At 41.2% G+C, this 24752-nt stretch overlaps 1 protein-coding gene across 2 annotated transcripts in view; it reads left to right on the forward strand.

Annotated features, from left to right (window-relative positions):
- Window positions 1–24752, forward strand: part of LOC144592740 (zinc finger protein 407-like) — a 479939-nt gene that overhangs the window by 49273 nt on the left and 405914 nt on the right. For both annotated transcript variants that reach the window (XM_078397678.1, XM_078397677.1), the window contains exon 2: window positions 17460–22943. In XM_078397678.1, coding sequence (XP_078253804.1) covers window positions 17543–22943 — 5401 coding nt within the window. In that variant the 5' untranslated portion in view covers window positions 17460–17542. The remainder of the gene's footprint in view (window positions 1–17459; window positions 22944–24752) is intronic.

Genomic DNA, 24752 nt, shown 5'->3' on the forward strand with positions numbered 1-24752 from the left:
TCACTTTGTTTTGACTGTGATGAATATTGATGTTATGAGGTCAGTCTGCCTCATCCCTGCCCTTTGACCGATCATTTTGCTTCTGTGTCACATTCCATCTATGCTCACACCTGCGAAATGGGAAGCCTGTCCATTTTAAACAAGTGTGTCATGCTGGCAAGCAGCTTATGTGAACCCAATTCATCATGCCTGGAATTTAGGACTCTCAGCATCTTGAGTAACTTCACTTGCTAGGCAAGAGCTCATACTTGATTAAAGCAACATAAAGTGTGTAAGGATATTTTATTTCATCATTCATTCTAATGGGAAGGGTGGTAGTGAGATTAGCACTCAAGTAAAAAATAAAATAGTCACACAATTTACAATATAAGCAAGCAATGTGGCTTCCTGGCTCTTATATTGACTGCCCCAACCTATGAAGGCAAGCTTACCATATGTCTTCTTTACCACTCTATTAACTTATAGTGCCACTTTCAGGGAGCAATGGACTAGGACCCTCCATACATCAATGCGGTTAAGTATTTTGCGCATTTGAATTGTTTTTTAAATCTAGGTGTTTTTTTTGACATCACAATATGCTTTTGAGTTCATTCTTCTCGTGAATCAGTGCGAGTCAAAACTATCATTCCCCATGAAAGCTTCCTCCCACCCTTTTTCATTTAACTTTATCAACACACTGGATTACAACCTCCTGGGTTAAAAACACCCAACATGTGGACACCCAGTACATACAAATGAGCTTTAGGGAGTGATGGATGGGGATGGATTTACTAGTTGCTGCAGGGCTGCTTGCATTTGATGGGTGGGAACCAGCTAATTCTATCTCCCAATTCTTTCTCCCCTCACCCACCTTCACCCGCCATCTCCCACCTCCCCCCACCGCCCCCATCTCTAAGCTGCAACAATCGGGATCCACCACGAGTTGAGCAGAGCTGGTAGCACTGAGCAGACTTGCTTGCTCACTCACTGGGTAAGTGAGGCCGGCTGGCGGCTGCTTTTCTTCATGCCAGTTCGCCCTCCTGTCACAGCTATTTCTGTGATCCTCTCCCACGTACAGTTTTTGCTCATTTCTAACATACCAACAGTTCTAGTTAGGAAGAGAACCCAGTCGAAATTGGTTTCTTCCAATATACCTATTCTTTTGTCTCTCGGGTTTATCCAGCTTCACTTTAAGCTCATCTCTGTTATTTGCCTCAACCACTCCTTTGTTGTGTTTGAAAGATGACCAAGCTCTTTTAAATAACGTTATTTAAGCTCCTCAATCGTGTGTGCGGCATTTTGTGGTGTAGCAATTTAGAACCTGGGTAGGCACGGTGGCACTGCAGTAGACTTGCTGTCTTACAGCTCCAGAGATCCGGGTTCGATCCTGACTACATTTGCTATCTGTATGGAGTTTGTTCGTTCTCCCTGTTGCACGTGGGTTTTCTGTGGAAGCTCTGGTTTCCTCCCACATTACAAACATGTACAGGTTTGTAGGTTAATTGGCTTTGGTAAAAATTATAAATTGCCCCCAGTGTGCAGATTAGTCCTCGTGTACGGGTATCATTGGTCGGCGTGGGTCTAAACTCACCAGGTCATGGGGAGGATGTACCAACTCCATACTGACAGCAGCCGTAGTCAAGGTCGAACCTGGGCTTCTGGCGCTATAAGGCAGCAACTCTAGTGCAGTAAAGCTGTGCAACTGTGCCGGCCTGGAAAATATCCTTGTAAATCTTCTGTGCACTCTTTCCAGGTTATTAACATCCTTCCTATAGCAGGGTGACCAAAACTGTACAGCACACTCCAAGTGTGGCCTCACCAACGTATTGTACAAATGTAACATAATGTCTCAACTTTTATATTCAATACCCTGATGATGAAGGCCAATGTACCAAAAGCCACCTTCACCATCCTGTCTACCCTATGACACCACTGTCAGGTTCCACTGTACCTATATTTCTAGATCCCTCTGTTCTACAACATTTCCCAGGGCTTCGACACAAAATGCTGGAGTAACTCAGCGGACAGGCAGCATCTCTGGAGAGAAGGAATGGGTGATGTTTTGGGTCAGGACTCTTCTTCAGACTGATGTCGGGAGCGAGAGATACATAGATAAGGAGGTGCAAGTTGTGAAAACAGGGCAAAGGGAATGGAGATCAAGGAAAATGTAGAATAGATCATTGTTAGCTGGGAGTAGCTAATCTCCATTCCCTTTGTCCTGCCTTCACACCTTACACTTCCCGCTGAGTTACTCCAGCATTTTGTATCTATCTTTGGTTTAAACCAGCATCTGCAGTTTCTACACATTTCCCAGGGCTTTGCCATTCACTGTGAATGTCCTGCCCTTCTCAAAATGCAACACCTCATGCTTATCTGCATAGAACTCCATTAGCCATTTCTCAGCTCATTTGCCCAGCTGATTGAGACCCTTAAATATCCTTATGCTGGGTTAGGAAAGATAGTGAAATAGAAACAGAAAATGCTAAAAAAAAACAAGTAGCAGGTCAGGAAGCATTTGCAGGAAGTGAAACGGAATGAACATTTCAGGTCGAGGACCTTCCATCAAAACTCAAAAATTTGAAACAAAAACCAGTTCAAAGATGCAGCGAGGATATGGGAGTGATGGATAGGACAATGGGAATAACTGATGAATTTACACCATGTCTTCAAACTGATTCCACTGTTTACGAGGCTGTCTAACTCATAGATGAATGTGGGTGTTTAGAGAAAGAGAAGACAAATAAAGAAATATGTAAAAATCATGAACTGCATGACAGAGCTGTTTTGAATCATTGGAATCACCTGGTTAACCCTGCATTTGTCCTTACAGAGATATACCCGTAAACCTTTCCAACGCTACTGTTTCCTCTTTGTAACATAAAACTATCTTGTTTTTTCATGTTCCCAGTCGCGGCAATAGGTTTTGGGAATGATGCAAATGTTAACTGTTCCTCTGTCCATAAATTCTTTTGACTTAGGTGTTTCCATTATTTTCTGGTTTTATTTCTGATTTCTAGCATTTCTGTACTTTTTATGATTGCCAATTACAGCAGGGAGACTGGACATAAACTGAATATGGTATTGGGAAAAAATCTTTTACAGGCTGCTATAATGTGATATTTGCATTCCTAAAAACCTAATGTTACAGAAAATAGTATTATAAAACACTTGTGTCAATGCAGGAGAGCAGATTAGAGGCTATACATGTAGTAACAAAATTATTTTTTCCTGCAGTATTTTCAGAAATAAAGATGTTTTCAATAGCTATATGTTTAATTTTTGTAACTGCAATTTAAAACATGCTAAAGGCAGTTTATTTAATTTCTTAATAAAATATAGTTGCGCATTTTCTAAAAGAAGAGATTGCTTGTAATTTTCAATACCACCCATGGATTCAGTAGTCCCTGTTCTTCAGTGACAATGGTGTCTGGGGAGGGGGGTTGGGTTACTTGAAAACATTTTTTTCCCCCCAAAGCTTTTTGTTTTTCAGGACAGCTTTTTTTCCGCTTGTCAGTTTCCAAAGTAACTTTTAAGTGGTTTGCTTGTTCCTGATCGAAATTGTGTAATACAGATTGTATTCCCTAATTCATCAAGCACATTATATCCAATTTGGGTTGTGAAAACATGTCATAGCAGATCTACCAGGTACTTGAATTGTACCACTACATCTCCAGGAGACACAAGGAGTTGCAGATGCTGGAATCTTGTGTAGAACGCAAAGTGCCAGAGTAACACCTCTTTGTTTGAAAGTTTGTGTTCTATGCAAGATTCCAGCATCTGCAGCTCTTTGCATCACTTCCACATATGCTACTTGACATGCTGACTTACTCAAGCACTTTGTGTTCAACTGCAACTTCAGGAATGGCACCAACAGAAAATCTATATATTACTAAAACTCCCAACTTGTTTGTTCCCCCGTTTGTTTGTTTGTTCCCCCGTATGTTTGTGCCCCCGTTGATCCCCCCACAGTACAAGACAGCGCAACAATTTTAGGCCCACCCTACTCACCATTCCCCCGCGGTCTCAATAAATCAACTTTTGTTATTTTTTAAAAACAATTTTCTTAATAAACTTTAACAAATGCGCTCCCCCCCACCCCAGCGGGAGGACCAGCGCCCGTCCCGGTGTGCACCGCGACTGACCTTCGTCCCGTGGTGCAACGCGGCGGCAGAGGGTCCAACAAGATGGCCTTTCGCCACTGCAGCAGAGGTTTCGGGCCCACGGCTCGCTCTGGCCGCACGGCTGGCTGTATGGGGCTGAGATGAGTGGCTCCCTCTCCCCTTCCCTGATCGTCAGTTGGGAGAGGGTTGCCGGGCCTGCAGGAAAGGTTTGCATCCAAGGTTTTATTAAGTCAACATGTGCAGAGTCTCAGTGTAATTTGGTTAGGGCATTTTTATCTTGCATAAAATTTCTCTCTGAAGCCTGCTTCACTTCAGGCCTATTCAGAGGTAGTGAGTGGATAGGGAGTGGATAGAGCAATAAATTCAATTGCCACTTTCAAAATGATATTGCTTAAACACCTGAATGATAAAACAGTTGCAGTAAGATGGTATTAACTGGATAGCTCTCCAAGTGAGCAACTCCAGCTTTGATGGACTGCCTGAAGAAGGGTCTCAACCCAAGATGTCCCCTATCCATTTCCTGCCTGACCCCCGAGTTACTCCAGCACTTTGTGTTAAGCATCTAATTAGTGGCCACTAGGTGTCAGACATGCCTCAGATTTGGAAGTATGCACAGTGCCTGGCTACTGTACAACTGTTAGTGAGTCTGCTTGAGCTTATATTTCTGTTTAGATTTACAAGTACAGGCTGGTGAATGGATCATTGTCTGCTGCAATTTTCAATTGCCATGTTAAGTCTGGCTTACTCTGTGACACTGGCATGTTCAATGCATGCGCACCCTATTCTCATTTTAAAATGGGCTTTTACTTTTTGATAATAGGATTGTTTATACAGTTTTCATGCATCTGCTGCAGATGTCTGTCTGAATTATTAAAACCACTCTGAAGTTCAGCATATTTGCATGGTGCAATACTGGCCCGAACGAATTTGGAAGTTTTCATTTATAACCTTGTGGCTCTATGGATTTTCGTGTAGCTCCATTTCAGAATTTCACTGCTCAATGTGTAGCAGGGGAAAGAAGGAAACTGTTTTATTAACACCATCTGTCGGAGAATGCAAACTACCTAAGTGTATGTCAAACAAATCTTAAATGATTTCTTCTACTTAGAGCTAGCGTTATTTTCATTTTAAAAACACAAGATCAAGAATCTTCACTTGTACCAGTGCTAGAAGTGCAAATGCTGACCTAAGTGTCTCTTTGTTACATTCTCTCTAGTTTCCTAGATGGCAGTAATTTGGAGGATATGCACTCTGAAAGCAATTGGAATGATATCAATACTGTATGAGAGAATAATAGGTCACAGCAAGTGCCCAGTACTTGAGGAAAAGCCTATATAATGTGATGTGCTGACTTTCAAATTTGTTGCAGTCGAGCTGCGCTACATAGGATCAAATGATGAACAATAAGCATTTTACTTTCAAAAAATACAGGAAATCTGAACAAAATTAGAATCTGGACAAACTCAACAGATTAGGCTGCATCTGCGGAGAGGTCTATGTTTTAGGTTGACAAATCTTTTTTCGGAATTGAACATATGTCAGATCAAATAAATTGTAAAATGCTTTGTAAAGTTTCAGGAGGAGTTGGGAAAGTAAGTGGGGAAAAGGGGGAGCAAAACAGAAATCTCTGAGAGGATGGAAGGTAGAAGAGCTGAAATAAGGAAAAGGGTAATAGTGAGCGAGGAGGTGATGAGATTAGTATAGGAACAAAAGAGGAGTTGAGGAGGTGCAGATGGGTGTACGAACGATCATGTACTTTGTTAAGAAATGTGGTGGTGTTCCTTCATTGTGCTTGAGACTTGCTGCAAACACCAAGAGGCAGAACTGTTAACTGCTAGTTCACTGAAAAATAATTGAATTGGAGATTCTGACCATGGTTTTCTAAGAATCCATGGCAATAAGTTGGAAAGAAAACATTATGCACATAAATTGATTGCCATGCCGAATTTTCAAAGAACAGACAAAACATGTTAATCTTTGATTCCTTACATTTTGGGAACAGTGTTCTTCACTTTACTTTAGAGATTCAGCGCGGTAACAAGCCATTTGGCCCACTGAGTCCGTGCGGATGAGCGATCACCCTGTGCACTAACACTATCCTACACACTAGGAACACTTTTACAATTTACTGAAGCCAATTAACCTACAAACCTGTATGTCTTTGGAGTGTAGGAGAAAACTGAAGCACTTGGAGAAAACCCACGGTTCTCACCCAGGGAGAACAATAGACAATAGACAATAGACAATAGACAATAGACAATAGGTGCAGGAGTAGGCCATTCAGCCCTTCGAGCCAGCACCGCCATTCAATGCGATCATGGCTGATCACTCTCAATCAGTACCCCGTTCCTGCCTTCTCCCCATACCCCCTCACTCCGCTATCCTTAAGAGCTCTATCCAGCTCTCTCTTGAAAGCATCCAACGAACTGGCCTCCACTGCCTTCTGAGGCAGAGAATTCCACACCTTCACCACTCTCTGACTGAAAAAGTTCTTCCTCATCTCCGTTCTAAATGGCCTACCCCTTATTCTTAAACTGGCCCCTTGTTCTGGACTCCCCCAACATTGGGAACATGTTTCCTGCCTCTAATGTGTCCAATCCCCTAATTATCTTATATGTTTCAATAAGATCCCCCCTCATCCTTCTAAACGTAATCCATTCAGGCAGCACTCATAATCAGGATCAAACCTGGGTCTCTGGCGCTGTAAGGCAGCAACTCTGCCACTGTGCTGCCCTAATGCTCACAATTCCATAAGCATTAAAACGCAATGTGTAGAAGGGAAATGGATGAGTGATGTTTCAGATTAGGACCATTCTTCAGACTATTTGTAGTCGGGGGAGCAAACTGGAAAGGAGAAGTGGGGGCAGGACAAAGACTGGTAAGTGATAGCTGGAAGATAGACCACAAAATGCTGGCGTAACTCAGCGGGATCTCAGCCAGGAAGCATCTCTGAAGAGATGAAATGGGCCCTTCAGGGGGTCTTGACCGGAAACATCACCCATTCCTTCTCTCCAGAGATCCTGCCTATCCCGCTGAGTTACACCAGCATTTTGTGTCTATCTTTAGTTTATATCAGCATCTGCAGTTCCTTCCCACGGAAGTGATAGATGGATACGTGTGAGGATAGTCCGGGTGGAGTAAGGTAAGGGAGAGGTACAATCGGCAGATGGGTGGAATAAATGGCAAAGCGTAGAGATATCAAGATGGATAAATCTCTAGGGCCTGATAGGATCTATCCCACATTATTCAGAGAGGCGAAAGAGGAGTTTGTGGAGGCTGTGGCAAAGATCTTCCTTGGAAGAGGTCCAGGAGGACTGGAGTAGCTAATGTTGTTCCTTGGTTTAAGAAGGGATGTAGAGAAAATCCAGGGAATTATAGGTGGTTTTCTTCACATTAGTGGTAGGGAAGCTGTTAGACAGCATTCTTCAAGGGAGGATATTTGTGCATTTAGAAGAATATGGATCAGTTACAGATATGGCTGGAGGAATGGCAAATGGCAGAGCAAGTGTTAGGAGTTTGAATGTAAGAGGAAAGTATACAAATAATGGCAAGACATTTTGCAGCATTGATGTACAGAGGGAACATGAGGTCCAAGTCCATAACTTCCTGAAAGTAACAGCAAGTAGATCGAGTGGTTAAGAAGGTGTATGGTATGCTTTCCTTCATAGGTCAGGGCATTGAGTATAATCATCATGGAATCATGTTTCAGCTTTATAACACTCTGGTTAGGCTTCATCTTGTAGGTGAGATTTAAGAACTGAGGAAAATGTAAAGGAAACATAGAAGAAAAAGAGAACTATAGAAAAATAGGACAATTTAAATTTGGTATAGAAAGAGATATAGAGCAAGGGAAAGATTAATTAAAAACATAACATTTGAAACTTTTATGATCTTTAAATAGAGTTTACTACATACAGGGATGAGGGTACCAGTTTTGATTCTCACTTTGTGATGAACAGATTAGCATTGCAGTAACACCAATCACATTTTTAGGAAGTGCTTTCATTAAGCACTTCCAGCCCTGGCATTATGAGGGGAGTTAATGGGCAATTGCTCTGCAAATCCAACAGGTTTTACAAATATATGGAAAGCTCAGAACAAGATGTAGTTTCTATAAAGCAGACTATGGAGCGAGATAAATCAACCTGCAGATCCTGAGGAACCTTAACTCACGGTGCATATCTTCATTCCCTGAACATGTTGGTTGATTTTGCACATCACTACTGTCATGGGTTGTTAAGAGAGTTATTTTTCCTTGCCTTCTCTGGCAGTGAACCGAATGGCCTCCCTCATCCAGCTCATTGAAAATGTAAAATGACATAGATTCTCTTTTTCTCCCTACCCTGATGCATCTAGATTATTCAGCATAGCAAAATCTGGAAGTGTGCAGATGACCTGCTTTTCAGGGACACATTTGTAAGTTGTATAAGTGTTTTTTTGTTACCATTCAATTATATTTTCCCGCAACTAATACTGCTAAAATGACTGATTAACCAGTCAATTCATCCTTGCTGCAATGTTGGTCATGCAGAATGACCAGCAGTGTCCTTCAAAAGCAGTTCATGCTGTACAGTCCTATGAGACATTCTGATATAATGAGCCACAATATAAATTAAAGCATTTTTGTAATTAACTCTCTGAAGAAAGATTAGAGATATGTATATTTTTTCTAAAGCAGCAAGCTGCTACAATGTAGAAAGGGGGAGGAAGTAGATTCAATAAGAGCCTTCAAAAGAGAATCAGATAAATGGGGAAAGTGTGGAGAGTGTGCTTCATAAATATTTGCACATTTGAAACAAAGATTGACTTGCATTTTATAGTGCCTTTTACATTTCTTTCAGGATATCACTATTGTCTTATAGCCAATGAGCTACTTCTGAAATCAGGTGCTTTATCAAGTATAGGAGACACTAGAGTTGCAGAGTGGTGAACACAGCCATCAATTCCTCCCATCCAGTTTATCTTCATGGTCTGTTGCATCAGGAAGGCCCGAAACAATGGCCACCCTGGCCATTCCCTTCACACCCTTCTATCTTTTTGTGGCAGATATAGGAGCTTGAAAGCCTGGATGATCAGATTGAAGAACAGCTTTTTCCCTGCTGTAATCGGGCTCCTGAACCATTCAGCTCTTTCACACCTCTTTCCCAGAGGTACTGCCTCATATTCTTATTCTTAACTTTACCTCATTTGGTTATTTTATTATTGTACTTTAATTTTTTTTTGCATTACAGTCTTTGTACCATTCTGCTGTTCTGCACTTATTTATTTATTGTTATATTTATCATTACCGTATCTCTACTTTTTTGTTGACGCTATGAGCTTCATGCGAACAAGGAATTTCATTGCACCCTGGTGTATATGACAATAAACTCGTCTGAATCTGAATCTGACATGGCAGTCAATTTGTCACTGCAAGCTCCCAGTGTGATAATGACCAGATGAGGTGTTTTAGTGATGTTGAATGAGGGTTAGTGACAGGGTGCTGGAGATAACTCCCCTATTCTGCCGGATGGTGACACAAGATCTTCTGTGTTCACCCAAGAGAGCTGTGTGGTCTTGGTTTAATCATTTGCAAGTGGTCTGACTGTGTGTAGATTTTTGTGCTCAAGTGTTTGGGGTGGATATTCACTGATCCTGTAACTTGGAGGCAGAGATGTTGCTCAGTTGCTCAGCAAATGCATTCTAAAATAACATAAGACAAGTATAAGATCAAAGGAAATAGCAGGAGGTGGCCACATATCTCCTCAAGCATAATCTGCCATTCAAAAAGATCATGGCCAATCAATGTACTTAAAGCAAGCTATCCCATTTGATCGGCATGTCCCTGGATTCCTCTAATATCAAAGAGCCTTTCTGCTTTGAACATATTCATTGACCGAGCACCCACAGCCCTCTGGAGCAGAGAGCTCGCAACTGCCTGTGTTAAAATAATTTCCCCCTGTCTGGAATTGTTGCCCCAGTTCTATATGCTCTTGCTATAGTTAATAGCCATTCAGCACCCAGCTTACCACTCCCTCTCAATAAGATGTTCACCCCTTATCTGTGAGGTTTTAGGTAGTGGTATTAGGAAGCTTGTTGAAAACAAGGAGGAGTCTGCTATTTTTATTTAAGAACTTGCCTTGGTGCTTGTACAAGATTGAGATTAGTCACATTGTCTTTTACTTCATCCTCCCCATCCCGCACTTTGAGAAAGAAATGGATAATACAGAATGTTGCGGTCTTGTTTCTTTAAAACGTTCTAATTTTTTGTCCTTTATAAAGAAGAAATGTATCTTCTCCCTAAGGAAGACTGAAGTATCTTCTATTCAGTAAAACACATAATTGGCTTGGGTAGCTTGCAACCCAATGGTATGAACATTGAATTCTCCAATTTCAAGTAGCACCCTCATACCCTGTCTCTCTTTCCTGTGTGGCCCCATCCCAGTGCACACTAAATTCTGCCACCATTTCCCACGCAGTCACTCTGCTCCTTTCCTTCCTTTGTACATTCATCTCCCATCCCAGAGCCCCTCATTCCCTTTTATTCCTCCTCTGTCCCCTTCCTGCTGTCCCTTTCTGCCTATATCCCTCTCTCAGGCTTTACATTCCACTCCTTTTCTTTCCTGTTCTGAGATCTTTTTGTGTTCTTTTTACTTCTGTCTTTTGTCACTTACTCCATTCATCTGCCATCCATCATGTTGGAGGTGACTGAAACGATCCGAGGATGATGTGTTGGATGCAGAGGCTGGTGGGGTGAAAGGTGAGGACGCTATTCTTGTTCCATCTCCGGGGGAGAGGGAGTGAGAGCAGAACTGTGGAACACAGGAAATGCAGGTGCGGGATCCATCTATGAGAACAGGGGGGAATCCACGCTTGCTAAATCTCAGATGTCCCAGAATATAAAGCCTCATCTTGGGAGTAGATGCAGCGGCGACGGAGAAATTGAGAGTGGAGGATAGTGTCTTTGCAAGAGACAGGGTGAGAGGACCTGTCGCCCAGATAACTGGGAGTTGATAGGTTTGTAGTAGGCATCAGTCGATAGTCTGTCCTCTGTGATGGAGAGGGAGAGATTAAGAAATGGGGCAGAGGTGTCAGAGATAATACAGATACATTTGAGAGCAGGGTGGAACGTAGTGGTAAAGTTAATGAAATCAATGAATTCTGCTCAGGTGCAGGAGGCAGCCCTGATGAAGTCGATGATGTTGTAGTAGACGTCGGTCGATAGTCTGTCCCCTGTCATGAAGATGGAGAAATCAACAAAGAGGAGAAAGGTGTCAGAGAGAGTATGAAGGGGGAGAGTATCTCTTGCCAGTCTTTGTCGTACCCCTACCTCTCTTTTCCAGTATTCTCCCCCTACTACAATCGGTCTGAAAAAATTTCCCGGCCCGAAACACCACCTTTCTCTTCCCTCCACAGCATCTATCTGCCTGACCCACTGAGTTCCTCCAAAATTTTGTGTTTTGTTTCATTCATCCAGTTGTTTTCCATTTTATCGGCCACACAAATCTCTGGAAACAGCTTCCAACCCATGGCCTATCTGTCCTCTTGGTAAACACAAAATTACTTTCTTACCTCCCAGTGGCCCTGTTCAAAAACTGCTAAAATGTGATTTTAAATAACCACTAACAGATTAACCTGTCATTTGATCAATCTTGATCGGTTAACCTTTTTAGGTTTGTGGATTGCACTTGTGACTCTCCTTTGCCCCTACTCCAGTAGTTTTCTTTTTTTAAATTAGTTGGTGCCATTTACTGATGGTTTTGCTTACATAATACCTCATCTTTAGGTTTGGAGTCAGTGGTTCAGAATAATTACTAACACTGCTATGGAGAATAGGGCTGCTGTCAGGAGTGCAGCACCCAACTGCTATTGGAATGCCCTCAGGAAGCCGAGGAGAACTTCTTCGCAGGAGCTCATTTGTAGAGGAGCTGAATGAAAAGACCCTGCTGGATTTTGGTCCTCCACCCCATCATTCAATGTATGTGGTAATCTATAAATGCCTGGACCTCATGGCATCGAACTGGCAGGTAGCCATTTTCTTTATGTCATGCTAATTCCCCAGTGAAGCTCTCAGATTCCATAACAAGCCTCCATCTGTAGTTGCACAAATCCTGGTTTATTTCAGGGCTAATTAAATCGGCTAGATAACTTTAAATGAAGGGACATATTAGGAAGATAGGATAGCAGGGGGCCATTCAATTCTTTTACCCTGTACCACCATGTAAATGAATGATCAGCCTTAGTTTCATCTGCCTTACTGTTATTTGTAATAACCATGCCTAACAAATTTATAGTTTACAGCTGCTCCCCTTCCCAGCTTCTTCATTGTTCTGTACTCAGCAGGTTTTACTATAAGACATTCAGTTTTAAGGATTCATCAATTATATTTTCTACCAACTCAGCAATTTGCAGCATAAATACTAATATGCCAAAAGACGCATAACTTAATCTTTGTCTCACCAACTCTGGTTCAGAGCACACATCTCTCCTACCAGTTAACAGCAATTATTTAAATCATGACTCTGGTCACTGCAATTTTTTGCTTATTCAAATGTATTTCATTTTTTTACAAGTAATATTTAATCTCTTTCCAAAGTAGGACTGAGCAGGCTTGTACAATCTTTGTTGATTGCAATGTTTGCAGAACATTGCAGTAATTCCCTGAAACTTTGTAGGTGCTGTAAGCAACATCTGCTGGATTCTTGGTTATGAAGGGCCGAATGGCCTTCTCCTGCACCTATTTTCTATTGTCTATTGTCTAAAACAAGCTATGAGCATCAACTCTTCTCCAGAAAACTTCTGTTCCACAATGTTAGTGTAAGTGTGTTTACCAGCACAATCCACGTCTCCCACCCTCTTTCTTTTGGTTATAATGTTAGCCACAGTTCATTTGGTTGCATTTTTGACTTTGAGTCAGCAGGTTGTGGGTTAAAGCACGGTCTAAAAATAAGCACCAAAAAAAGAAGCCTGGGAGTCCAGTGCAGGGCTCCCTCTCTCTGGCTTTACATTTCAGTCTTCTTATCTGATACCCTTTTGTCTCCTTTTAATCTCTAGTTTTTGCGTACCTATCTGCAATCGAACCCCTCTTACCTGTACCCAGAGATCACTTACCAGGTTTTGTCCTGTTTCCAGCTGTTTTCCAGCTTCCCCCCCCCCCATAAACCAAATCAATACATTCTAAAGTATTCTGGTGATACACTTTTAATATCTCTGTTGAGTAAATCAGACAACCCTAAGCCGCACCAACATGGCGTAAACGAAGTGGTCGAGTGGAGTGATAATAATGCTCTTGAGATTAATACAAAGAAAATGGAAGAAATAGTATATGGCTCACCATCTGACTTATATAGTTCCTATTGTTATCCATAATGAACAAATCAAGAAGGTGTGTTCATTTAAATACTTGGGTGTGATGATAGACCATCTGCTATCCTGGAAAGACCACATTGAATCTGTCTGCAAAAGGACAAAACAAAGAATTTATTTTCTCCGCCGCCTTAGGTCCTTTGGGGCGAGTAAACAAATTCTTCTTTTGTTCCTTACTTCTGTGATTATGAGAGTTATTCAGTATTGTAATACTACATGGTACAAGTGTTTGTCCACCACTTTAAAGTCAAAACTGCTCCACCAAATGAAAATCTGCTCAACTCCTTGTGAAAGTCTATGAATCAGCCTACCACAATAACATGCTAAGGTTGGCCAGCAACATTGTCTCTGACCCCGACCATGTCCTGAACAGTGAATACAAATTGTTACCATCAAATCGGAAGTACAGGGTACCAAGATTTAATAAGGTTAGACTGAAGCACTCTTTTGTGCACCAGTCAATCCTGAAACTAAACATAGAACTTAATCCCAGATCAAATGTACATTGAAGGGTCTTGAATGAGTCGTCATTTGTGATTGTAATGTTATGGTGAATGTATGTATCCTCGTTTCTTGTCTTACATTCTTTGTCTTTGTTGATGTTGCAAGTGGAGCTGCTGAGATGCAAGAAAATTTTTAGACTTGATCTGACAATAAAGTATTATCGTATCGTACAATCAGTCTGATAAAGGGTCCTACCCCAAAACATTGCCTATCCATGTCCTCCAGAGATGAACCGCTAAGTTACTTCAGCACTTGCCTTCTCACCTGTTCAGAATCAAAGATACCATTATGCATTTCTGCTATTATGTGCAATTGAGAAAAAATCACAAACTATTCATGTAGTTGTGCTTTCTTTATTCACGTAACTATAAGCTTTTACACCTGATTGACGTCTGCTTTTTATGTCCATCCAACTTGTTTTGCTTGATGAATTCATTTATTAAATAAGGCATTTTTCATTAAAATAATGTAAAATGCTGCTGATATTTCCAAAATGTTAAAAAGCTTGTCAAAATGAACAATGAATACCCATCATAACATCCATTCATTTTTAACCTTTCTCAGTAGGAGTCCTCTGTTATGTGAAGGCGGATGTTGATTGTTGAGATGATGTGATTTAATCCTACTAACATGGTTGATAATATTTCCCTTCTTTCATGCCCCACCACACACATACAAATAAATGTCATGCCTAGCTCACCATGACAATCAAGAGCAGTACTGCCCCTTTAAGAGGTACTGGACAGATCATTAATGCTTTCTTAATGCATTCAAATTTTCTTGTTTTAGTATTCTAGGAGATTCTTGCTGGGCCTCAGACATTTAGGCCATATACAATATCTACGCGTGGGAAAGAACTGCGGATGCTGCTTTAAACCGAAGATATACACAAAATGCTGGAGTAACTCAGCGGGACAGGCAGCATCTCTGAAGAGAAGGAATGGGTGATGTTTCGGGTTCGAGTCTGAAGAAGGGTCTCGACCCGAAACGTCACCCATTCCTTTTCTCGAGAGATGCTGCCTCCCCACCGAGTTGCTCCAGCATTTTCTGTCTACAATATGTATGCCACTTAAGCAAGAAAAAAATATTTCCCATCAAACTTGTAGACACAAGGGACTGCAGATGTTGGTTTACAAAAATGTAAATAAAGTACTGGAGTAACTCAGCTCATCAGCGAGCATCACTGAAGGACAGGAATAGACGATGTTTTGTGGTCGGAATCCTTGTAAGATCAATTGAGGTGCAGGCCCCTTTATCTTCTGAGCACTCTGGTTTTACTTTCAGCTGGCACAAGATTAGCAGGGTAGAGTTGCTGATATTTTTTTGATTTGCACTGGCAGTTCCTTTTCCCTGTGGTCCCATGTGACCAACATGGAAGTAGCGGATGGAATAGGCAGGACTTGCACATTCTGCTTTTAGTATCAGTCTAATGGAAAAAGAATTGAGTGACGATGCAAACTTAGTTCAGATTTATATAAAACTCCTGGTTGTACTCAGTACCTTTGGTATTAGTTCAATTACTTATTGGCGTTGCAATGGCTGTCAGTTAGGTGTCACTTGTCTTTGAGTGATATCCTCAGACAGCCTTGTGAAAGTAGTGAAACTGTTGGTTAACTCGGCTTTAGGCATGGATCATGTCAGCAAGATTGCAGAGTCCATATAGTTGACTAAGTGCAGTAACACCAATGAACGTGAATTACTTGCACAGTTTAATAAACTTTTCTCTGTGTTTGAAATAAATTACCGAGAATCAAACTCTTTGGTTCAATTACGAAGGTATGCTCTTGCTTACTCTGGGTTGAAGACATGACCCTTAATGGTAGTTGTTTTAATCATAAGGACATCTATCAGTACATTTATCATGATGCATTGATTTTCTGAGGAAATAATACACAGGTAGTTCTGCTACAATGCAATAGTTGCATTCCTAAGAAATCTCGTGTTGTAGAAAATTACATTACAAATGTAATTCTGTCAATGGGAGAAAGAGGATTAGGGATTAGAGAGTTTTGGACTTGTAGTAACAAGTTTTGTAGTACTGTAATAAACCAAAGTTTTTTTATCCTGCAGAATTTCCAAAATATATGTCTTTCCAAGAGCAATACATTTATTATTGTTACTGCAAGCTAAAATACCAAAGGAGTTATGTTCTATTGTTTGATAGAGTATTATTGCGCAAATGTCAATAAATGTGATTTCTTGACAAATTCAATAGGCACCCTTGGTTAAACTAGCAGCTGCGTCCATAGGAGACAATGGGGTCTGATTACTGTGGAAATGCTTTTTCCCCTGTACTGTCTAAATTCAAGACTACTTATTTTCTGATCGTCAATTTCCAAAGTAACTTTTAAGTGGTTCTCTAATTCTGGGTTATAACCGGACAACATAATGCAAATAATGCTCCCAAATTCCTCACTCTCGTTATGTCAAATTCGTGTTATGGAAACACACGTTATAGCAGAACAATTCAGCAGGTCAGGCAGCATCTCGGGAGAGAGGGAATGGGTGACGTCTCGACCCGAAACGTCACCCATTCCTTCTCTCCCGAGATGCTGCCTGACCTGCTGAGTTACTCCAGCATTTTGTGAATAAATCGATTTGTACCAGCATCTGCAGTTATTTTCTTATACTTATAGCAGAACAACATGCACTCCTACTATCTCCCTGGAGACACAATGGTTTGTTTCCTGTTTGCAACACATAAAGATGCAACCAGAAAATTCATGTCTCTGTTTATGTGAATATATGGGATTCCTCTTCTAATTTTCCACATTTGATTTTGCACTGCTCTGTTAACCCTATCCTGAAAATTCCGAAGTACAAACCACAACCATCTGAAATGTTACGATTTGTCTTGAGTAATAATTTACTCAATTCACATGTTCCATCAGGTGTCTTTGCATTAATTGTGCAATCATTAACATCCCTTGCTAACAGAGAGGCCAGTGCCACACTGTCTCATAATTGTGTGAGTGCTTTATACGGGGCATCTTAACAGCAATGCAGATGCGATCACTTGTATAAATATTGTATTATATAGGTAGCCATGGCATACCTAGCTCTCTTCATTTGGATTCCTTTTTTGAATCTTCTGACAACCCATAATTTTTTACTTCAGAATTCAGCAATTATATACTTTGCAATAATTACACACTATTGCACTATAAATGAAGACACTCATGAGCAGAAAGATACACAGTGGAGCCCATTTATTGTCAATTTCTACTATGGTGCATTAATATTTTTCTTCTGAATGCACATCCACTGTTAAAACAAGTGTTGTGATTTAAAGCAATTTTTGTCTATGCAGTGAGTGACAAAATATCGGCGTTACATTTCTGTACATTAGAAATGACCCTCCCAACACAAATATTTTAAAAAGTCACTTTATCTTAGAGGTTTCATTTGCTCCCTTGGTTAGTGTAGCTTGTGTGTTGTGTAATTTTTGTCCCTATTTTAAAATTTCTGGACTACAATTGTATAACTTTTTTTTTCCTTGTTGCATTTAAGGTTAAAAGGAACGAAGAGAGTTGTTATATTCCACTGATGTTCCGTGCCAGCAACATGAAATTATCCAATCTTATGCCGCGCCAATGGATTTAAGTGAAGGATCCAAAGATTCTGTGCATGCTCTTCATCAGTTGTCAGCCAAGCGCAACGACCAAAGCGAGGGAATGGAAGTGTCACATGCATTGGTTGAAGATCCAGAAAATGAGGTGAGCAAAAACTGCAGGCAAGGTGCAACCACTGGGCCTGAGGATGCAAAGGACTTGGGTGGCAGTGGTGATCTGGAGTTAAAGGCGGACTCTGATGCACATCAAAGCAATATCAGGACACAAGGTAGCAAGCAGCCATCTGCTGGTGACCCTCCGGCCAAAAGAATAAAACTTGACACTTTGGAAGGATCGCACGATAACAGGAACACTGTGGTTGCAGAGACCAATTCACTACCAATTCTTCCATCTGACCTGAAGCAATCTCAGATGCATACCAGTGAAGTGCAAAATGATGTCAAGGGAGTTGCAGAAGACCAAACTGGAGTACACCAGAATCAGACTAACAAGATTGAAGCTGGAGCAGCTCTGCCTTGCCTCTTTTGCAACTTTACAGCGAGAAATAAAATTGCACTAAAAATTCACACAAAGCAACTTCACTTCAATGACAATGATCTTGTCTGTGAGACCTGTAATGTTACCAGTTTATCAAAGAAGAGCCATAGAAAGCACCTTTCTTCAATTCTCCACAAAAAGCTATCGAAAGGCACAAGGAAAAATACAGGCGCAAAGGAAGGATTTAACTGTAGGCTTTGTGGCCTGTTGTTGCCTTCGCGCTATGACTTGGACAAACACATTAAAGAGAATCATTCTAAAAGGTCCAAAGCCCATGTTTGCCCTCAGTGTAAATTCAAGGCGGAGAGTGGAGCAGCTTTGCAGGCACATCTCAAACAAAATCATGTGCAAAAAGAAAGTTTAAGCTGTGAGCTGTGTGGCTTCCGATGTTACGATGAAAATCTGCTGAAAACTCACTGCCGTGGGAAAACTCACCTCCGCCGTAAGAATCTTGCTGCACGAGGTGGATACATACATTTGCTCTCCAAAAAGAGGCCTCCTGCCAAATCTGGTTCAAAAGGCAAAGTGGACAGAGCAAAATGCATTAATTCTAATGACTTAAATTTGAGCAAGAAACCCGAAAATTTGGGAAGAACAAGGAGCAAGAGCTGTGCGCAAAATAACAGAAATGCAAAGTATTTTGAGAAATCCAAGAGTCCGGGTAATGATCACTGTGAAGAAGCTGCATCCAGTAAAGCAGTTGAACGAGCAGAGCTTGATGACAGCTGTGCTGGAAAAACAACTCCCCAAAGAACTTCACGGAGAGTAAAGGAGCCAACTCATCTTCTCAAGGAACAGGTTGGCAAACAAAGATTAAAGTGCTCTGAAGAAGGTACCGTTAGTGGTTTGAGACCACGTAGTGGGCGATGCACGGAAAACTCTGAACATATTCGGCATACGAGAAGTGGGCTTTCCCAGGAACTGGTGAGGAAACAGAGGGTTTCTCAAAACCTTCGAGGAAGAAGAAGCCTTTTGACAAAGGATAATTGCCAAGTCAGAGGCCGGCATCCTCGTCGTAGAGAGGTTATTCCTGATTTCCAGCCAAGTAAAGCTAAACTTCCTGGAAAGAGAAATGGGGGTGTAAAATCAAAAGGGAAAAATGTCAGAGCAACAGACAAACATGACGATAAACCTGAGAATGAAAGTGATGCAGCCTCATCAACTGATGATCTGAATGTAGAAAACAAGAAGTCTTCTAAAATAAGTTGCCCAAGTGGAAATGAAGAAGGCCAAACAGCCACACTAGTTGTTCTTCATGAACAAACATTGGATAAAAACAACACTGAAAGTACGACCCAGGTTCAAAACCTTGTGTCCCCATCTACCAACATAGGAGACAATAAAGGCCCAAACCTTGAGAACCCTGAAATGAAGCTAAGCCCAGCCGACCGCAAAGCCCTTCGTACTTGCTCCTACTGTAGTCATGTATTTCAGAACAGAAAGGGGTTGGAGGTTCACATAAAGAGGCGCCACACAAAAGAAATGGACTTCCACTGTCAACCGTGTGGCTATGCTTGTGTCACAAAGGGTGACTTTGAAAAGCATTGTCAAAGCAATAGGCATCAATTAAATTTCTCTCAAATTGATTGTCGACTCTGCACGTTTGTGACAATGGATGAAGGGGCTCTGAAGGAGCACATGAGCCAAGAACACAAAATGGCCTTTTACTGCTCAACATGCAGACTACACTTTGCACTGGAAGAGGATCTAGTTGACCACGAAGGCTCTGAGCAGCATACAAGCCAACTGCTTCCACAGCAGAAAGAGAACACATTGGAACAAATTGAAAATCATCAGCCTAGGGAAGAAAATCTAATTAAAATCATCTCAGATGGCAATGGAGAACTCGCCATTCCAAGATCTGGCCTTTTGTTAAAAGATTTCCAGAAACCTTCTATAGCCAGAGTGATTGCAGGTAACATTTTGAGGCGTTCAACACACAGTAGGCTTCAATTACAGTGCAAAAGCTGCTTTTACAAAGCTCGATCAGCAACTGTGCTTTTGAAACACATTAGACTCCGACATGCACAAGAGTATCGATTTCTTTGCAAAGTATGTAGCCTCTACACGATTAGCAGAGAAGCTATGGAAAAGCATATTAAACGGAGTAGGCACATTGAGAATGCTAAGAAAAGAAACCTCGGGCCAACAGTGGATGAATGTGTAGAAGAGGTGTCCATCGATATCCAGCATGTCCAAAAAACTATAAAGACTACTGGGGCTTTGGGGAATGTTAATAGTGAGATAGACAAAGGCTGTGTCCAGGTCCTTGAGCCATCTAAATCGAAAGAGGAATTTGTTGTAACCTGGGAAATATCAGAAGGTGATGCAACCAATGTGGAAAATGTTCAAAAAGACAGTGTTCTTCCGTTAACAGAAGGCATGAAGAAAGAGCGGCCAAAAGGTACCATCTCCAGAACGTGTCCCCAATGTGGTTTATTGGCTTCCAGTGTGACTAACCTGAACATTCACATAAGGCGGAAACACAGCCATCAATATAGCTACTTTTGCAAGGCATGTAACTACTATACTGTCACCAAAGGAGACATGGACCGTCACTGCAACACAAAGAAACACAAAAATCGCGCTGATGTCTCCAAGCCTGTAGAGATCTGTAAGAAAGCCACCACACCTGACAACAATAAGGAAAATCCTCAAACGGTTGGAACTGATCCTCACTCACTTCCTGCAACTGATTGTGTTGAGCAAAGCAACAAAGTTTCAACTCCAGAGATTCCTGAAGTAAATGGGCAAGCCGAAGTCATTGAAAACTGTACTCGTGTAAATTTAGAGAGTGTTACTTCAGTCCAAAATCAGTCGCGTGTGGATGAGCAAAAAGGAGCAGAGGCAATTCTTGAAGTGGAATCAAATAGTACAGGGCAAGATGGCAGTTCATCCAGTTCAAAGCGACTCAAAGGAAACCATGCCACTACTTGTGCGTACTGTGGCTTTGTGGCTTATTCCCAATCTACTCTGGAGTTGCATGTTAAGCGCAAACACACAAAAGATTTTGACTACTATTGCATGGCCTGCGACTACTATGCTGTCACTAGACGTGAAATGATGAGGCATGCTTTTACAGAAAAGCATAAGCTCAAAAGTCAATCCTACCTTAAATTAAATCAAGTTAAAGGACAACCTGAGGTGAGTGGATCCATAACACCAACTGATGTGCCAAACGATGGGAATAAGAAGGAAGAGAATGAGAATTCTACACTTAAAGGAAGAAGTGATGAAGGGGAGAAAGCTTCAGAAATTCCTCTAGAGGCTACCCAGGAGTCTGCATCAAGCATTGAACCTGAGAGATTACCAGAAAGCAAGGAGGTAACTTATGAGTATAAAGAGACAACTGCTGTGTTTGAGTCGACAGAAATAGAGGAAAAATCCTTCCAAAATGAAATCGTTCACCAAAAAGAACTTGTTGAGACATTACCCACAGTGCATAATTCAGAGAATTGTGCTGAAGTTGAACCTGGAAAGCTAAATGCAGATACCACCTGCCCAGGTGCCAAGAGTCATTCCCTAGATTTGAATTCTGCTTCAGTTGAGTCAGTGCAACAGGAAAACACTCACGATCAGGTTTGTGATGCACCACTGGAAGGCAATTCAAGTCGGCGTGTAGACACAGTCACAGTGCAGAAAACTAATGTGACAAGTAATGACACTGATTTACAAGTTGAAGCTTCTCAGACTGGAGCAGTGGATGATCTACAAGTGGGATCCCAAGGAAGTGATAGTCCGATAGATGATGTTAAATCGACTGTGAACTTGAGTAGCAGACCAAATGAAATGGTTGATCTAAATGCAACCATGTTGAATGACAGTGGTTTGTCAGAGGATGCAAATATGGAAGTGGAACCTTCATCCCTCCTTGGAGGCAGTGAAGGTAACACTACAGAACAGAGTGGAGATGGAGATCCGAATGTCACAGGAATTCAGCAGGCAGAGAAGAATTCAGATCACATTCAAGTTAACCTTGTGCAGCAAATTGAGAACAGCTTTGAAGACATTGCTGCACCAGCTGCAACGGAGGTGCCTGGGCAAAATGAGGCAGACCATGATCAGGTTATAGGGGTTGAAGAAGCTCAAAATGACGGCCAAGTAGTTGTGAGTGAGAAGACCATGGATGCAAATAACGTGACACAAGACCTGGAAGGTGACGCTGTGGAAGCAGCTGAGAGTTCAAGTGATGACCTTCGAAAGATGGAATTCCAGGTTAAAGGACTGCAAAAATATTTTGAGTTTGATGCTTCCATTGAACGATTAAAGAACAAGTCATTGACTGAAAAACCTGAGGGCACTGACACTAGTGAGGATAGCCAGGGAGTGGATGGAATCTCACCTAGTGAGTGGGCTGTTGCAGTTTACAAGACAGATCTTTCACAGCCTGCAAGGAAGAGGAAAGCCAAAGGTGCCTTGCTGCAGGACCCAAAACGTATTTGCTGTGAAGACTGTGGGTTCTTAGCTGATGGTATCAACGGGTTGAATGTCCACATCGCTATGAAGCATCCTTCTGCGGAAAAACACTTCCACTGCTTACTGTGTGGAAAGTCCTTCTACACAGTGAGTAACCTGCATCAGCATTTGGCCAGTGTTGGTCACCAGAGGATGGAACAGGAGAGCGTGGAAGAGTTGCCTGAGGGTGGAGCTACCTTCAAATGTGTCAAGTGCAGCACACCTTTTGATTCGGAGCAGGACCTCTTTGTGCACATAAAGCAGAAGCATGAGGAAATGCTGAGGGAAGTAAACAAGTACATCGTGGAAGACACTGAGCAGATAAACTGTGAGCGGCAGGAGAATCGAGGAAATGTCTGCAAGTACTGTGGGAAGGTGTGCAAGAGCAGCAATTCTCTGGCATTTCTTGCTCACATCCGCACGCATACTGGTACGTACGTCTACTCGCATAATTTACTTTGTTTCACAACTCTCATCCCACCTTTAAGAAAGTTTATGTTGATTCCTGAAAATCCATTGCAAACACATGAACGTTTTGACGTTTTGTGAAAGATGATGTATGTAAAAAGTTGGACAATTACAGTCAAGGAAATATAAGTTCTGATTCACAGGCAGCTTCCTAACTGTGATGAGATGTACAATGTGACATGACTTCAAGAATCTACTTAACCTTGAATATAAGACCATGATATAACTCTCTCCCCCGCAACACTCATTTTATAAATTGATCATTACTTTAGCAATCCTGGAGGCTTGGGATTAAGTGATATTATTTGATGCTTATTGATAAGTTCGCTCAAGTGGCGAGCATGTTGCAAGTCTTTATGCAATTGTCCAGTTAAGGCACGTTACCTATAACTGATGTGTCTATTACCTGAATTCCCTTGTAATTATAGTCCATAAGTCTTGTAAATGTGCTAAAGCTCACTAAAAGCATACCAAATCCGAAAGTGAGTCAAAGATGCATTATGTTCCAAGACAATAATTTAAAATAATCAATGCATGCTTCTGAGCACTTAATTTCCCTTGTGTTTTGATAGCTAATCATTCTTTATCCATTAAGATATGTTCTATAATTTAAAATGTAAAATATGTTTTCAGTGGCTACACTTAAGATCGGGGTATGTTCACCAGGTTAAGTATTGCTGGATGCAGTTCTGTTTGATGATGTATGCTAATTCTATGCACGATCCAGTTAATGTGATAGCTAAAGTAATGTGACTACCACAAATGACACTGTGACCTGTATGCCTTGAAATTGCAGCATTGGTAACAGTTTCCAGCACCAATCAGAACAATATCGAATTTAGCTGTTGTTTAGAGGTTTGTTAAGATTGGGAAAGAACAGAGATGAAGAAATCTGATGAATAATATGGTTTCCACTTTAATAGATGTAAACTATATTAACTTGTGCTAATGCAAATCATCAGATTATCAGTAAGAACTAGTGAGGCTTTTTAAATGCCAGTTATGCTTCAGTATTCACTTGAGGTATGTACTTTGCAAGGACATGTTTTTAAAAAAAATCGGATATTGCTCTGTGCAATTAGTTGTATATTATACTACAAATCATAATTGATGATGTGAATTATTGTGTATTGATTCCAAATTGAAAGTGGGAATTCTTCCAGCATTTTCCCTCCTATCCCACATGAACACATCCACAATGCTTTGCCTTGAGCAACTATACCAGTGTCGAACCACAAACGCACTACAAAGAGAATTCCATCTGCAAATTATTCAAAATGGCTTTGGGGTGACTTTATTTCACTGTGGCATCACCCCAGTATAGTCACCCCAGTTTTTTTTCAATGCTGGCATTCTGCTTCCATGCTCTCGTGATTCTTTTACTTAAATTCTTATACACAGGAAACTGAAATAAGAAAGTTAGCTGTGTTTTTGGTAAAAAGATCGTTTTGGTATCTTTTGTTCCTGTATTTCTCATGGTTCTCTATAGGCTGTGAGCTACCCAAAGATAGCCAGTGGAACCTGACCAGCAGACCCAGTTTCCATGTGACCCTACTATATGTGTCAGGGTTAGGTGCGATCAGGTATGTCCTAATAAAAAGTTCATGCTTTGTCCAGCTCAGTTTTCTACCCTGGTCGGTATGGTTTGCTTTTTTGTTCTTTGTTCTTGATCAATAGCACCATATGTGCTGCACTGCACTATTCTGTAAATAATATTGGAACAGGAATGGACATGGTAAGAGCTACAAATACTCTGACTCGGGCTGCACTT

Source organism: Rhinoraja longicauda, chromosome 4 (genome assembly GCF_053455715.1).
Source record: "Rhinoraja longicauda isolate Sanriku21f chromosome 4, sRhiLon1.1, whole genome shotgun sequence".
Taxonomy (NCBI): domain Eukaryota; kingdom Metazoa; phylum Chordata; class Chondrichthyes; order Rajiformes; family Arhynchobatidae; genus Rhinoraja; species Rhinoraja longicauda.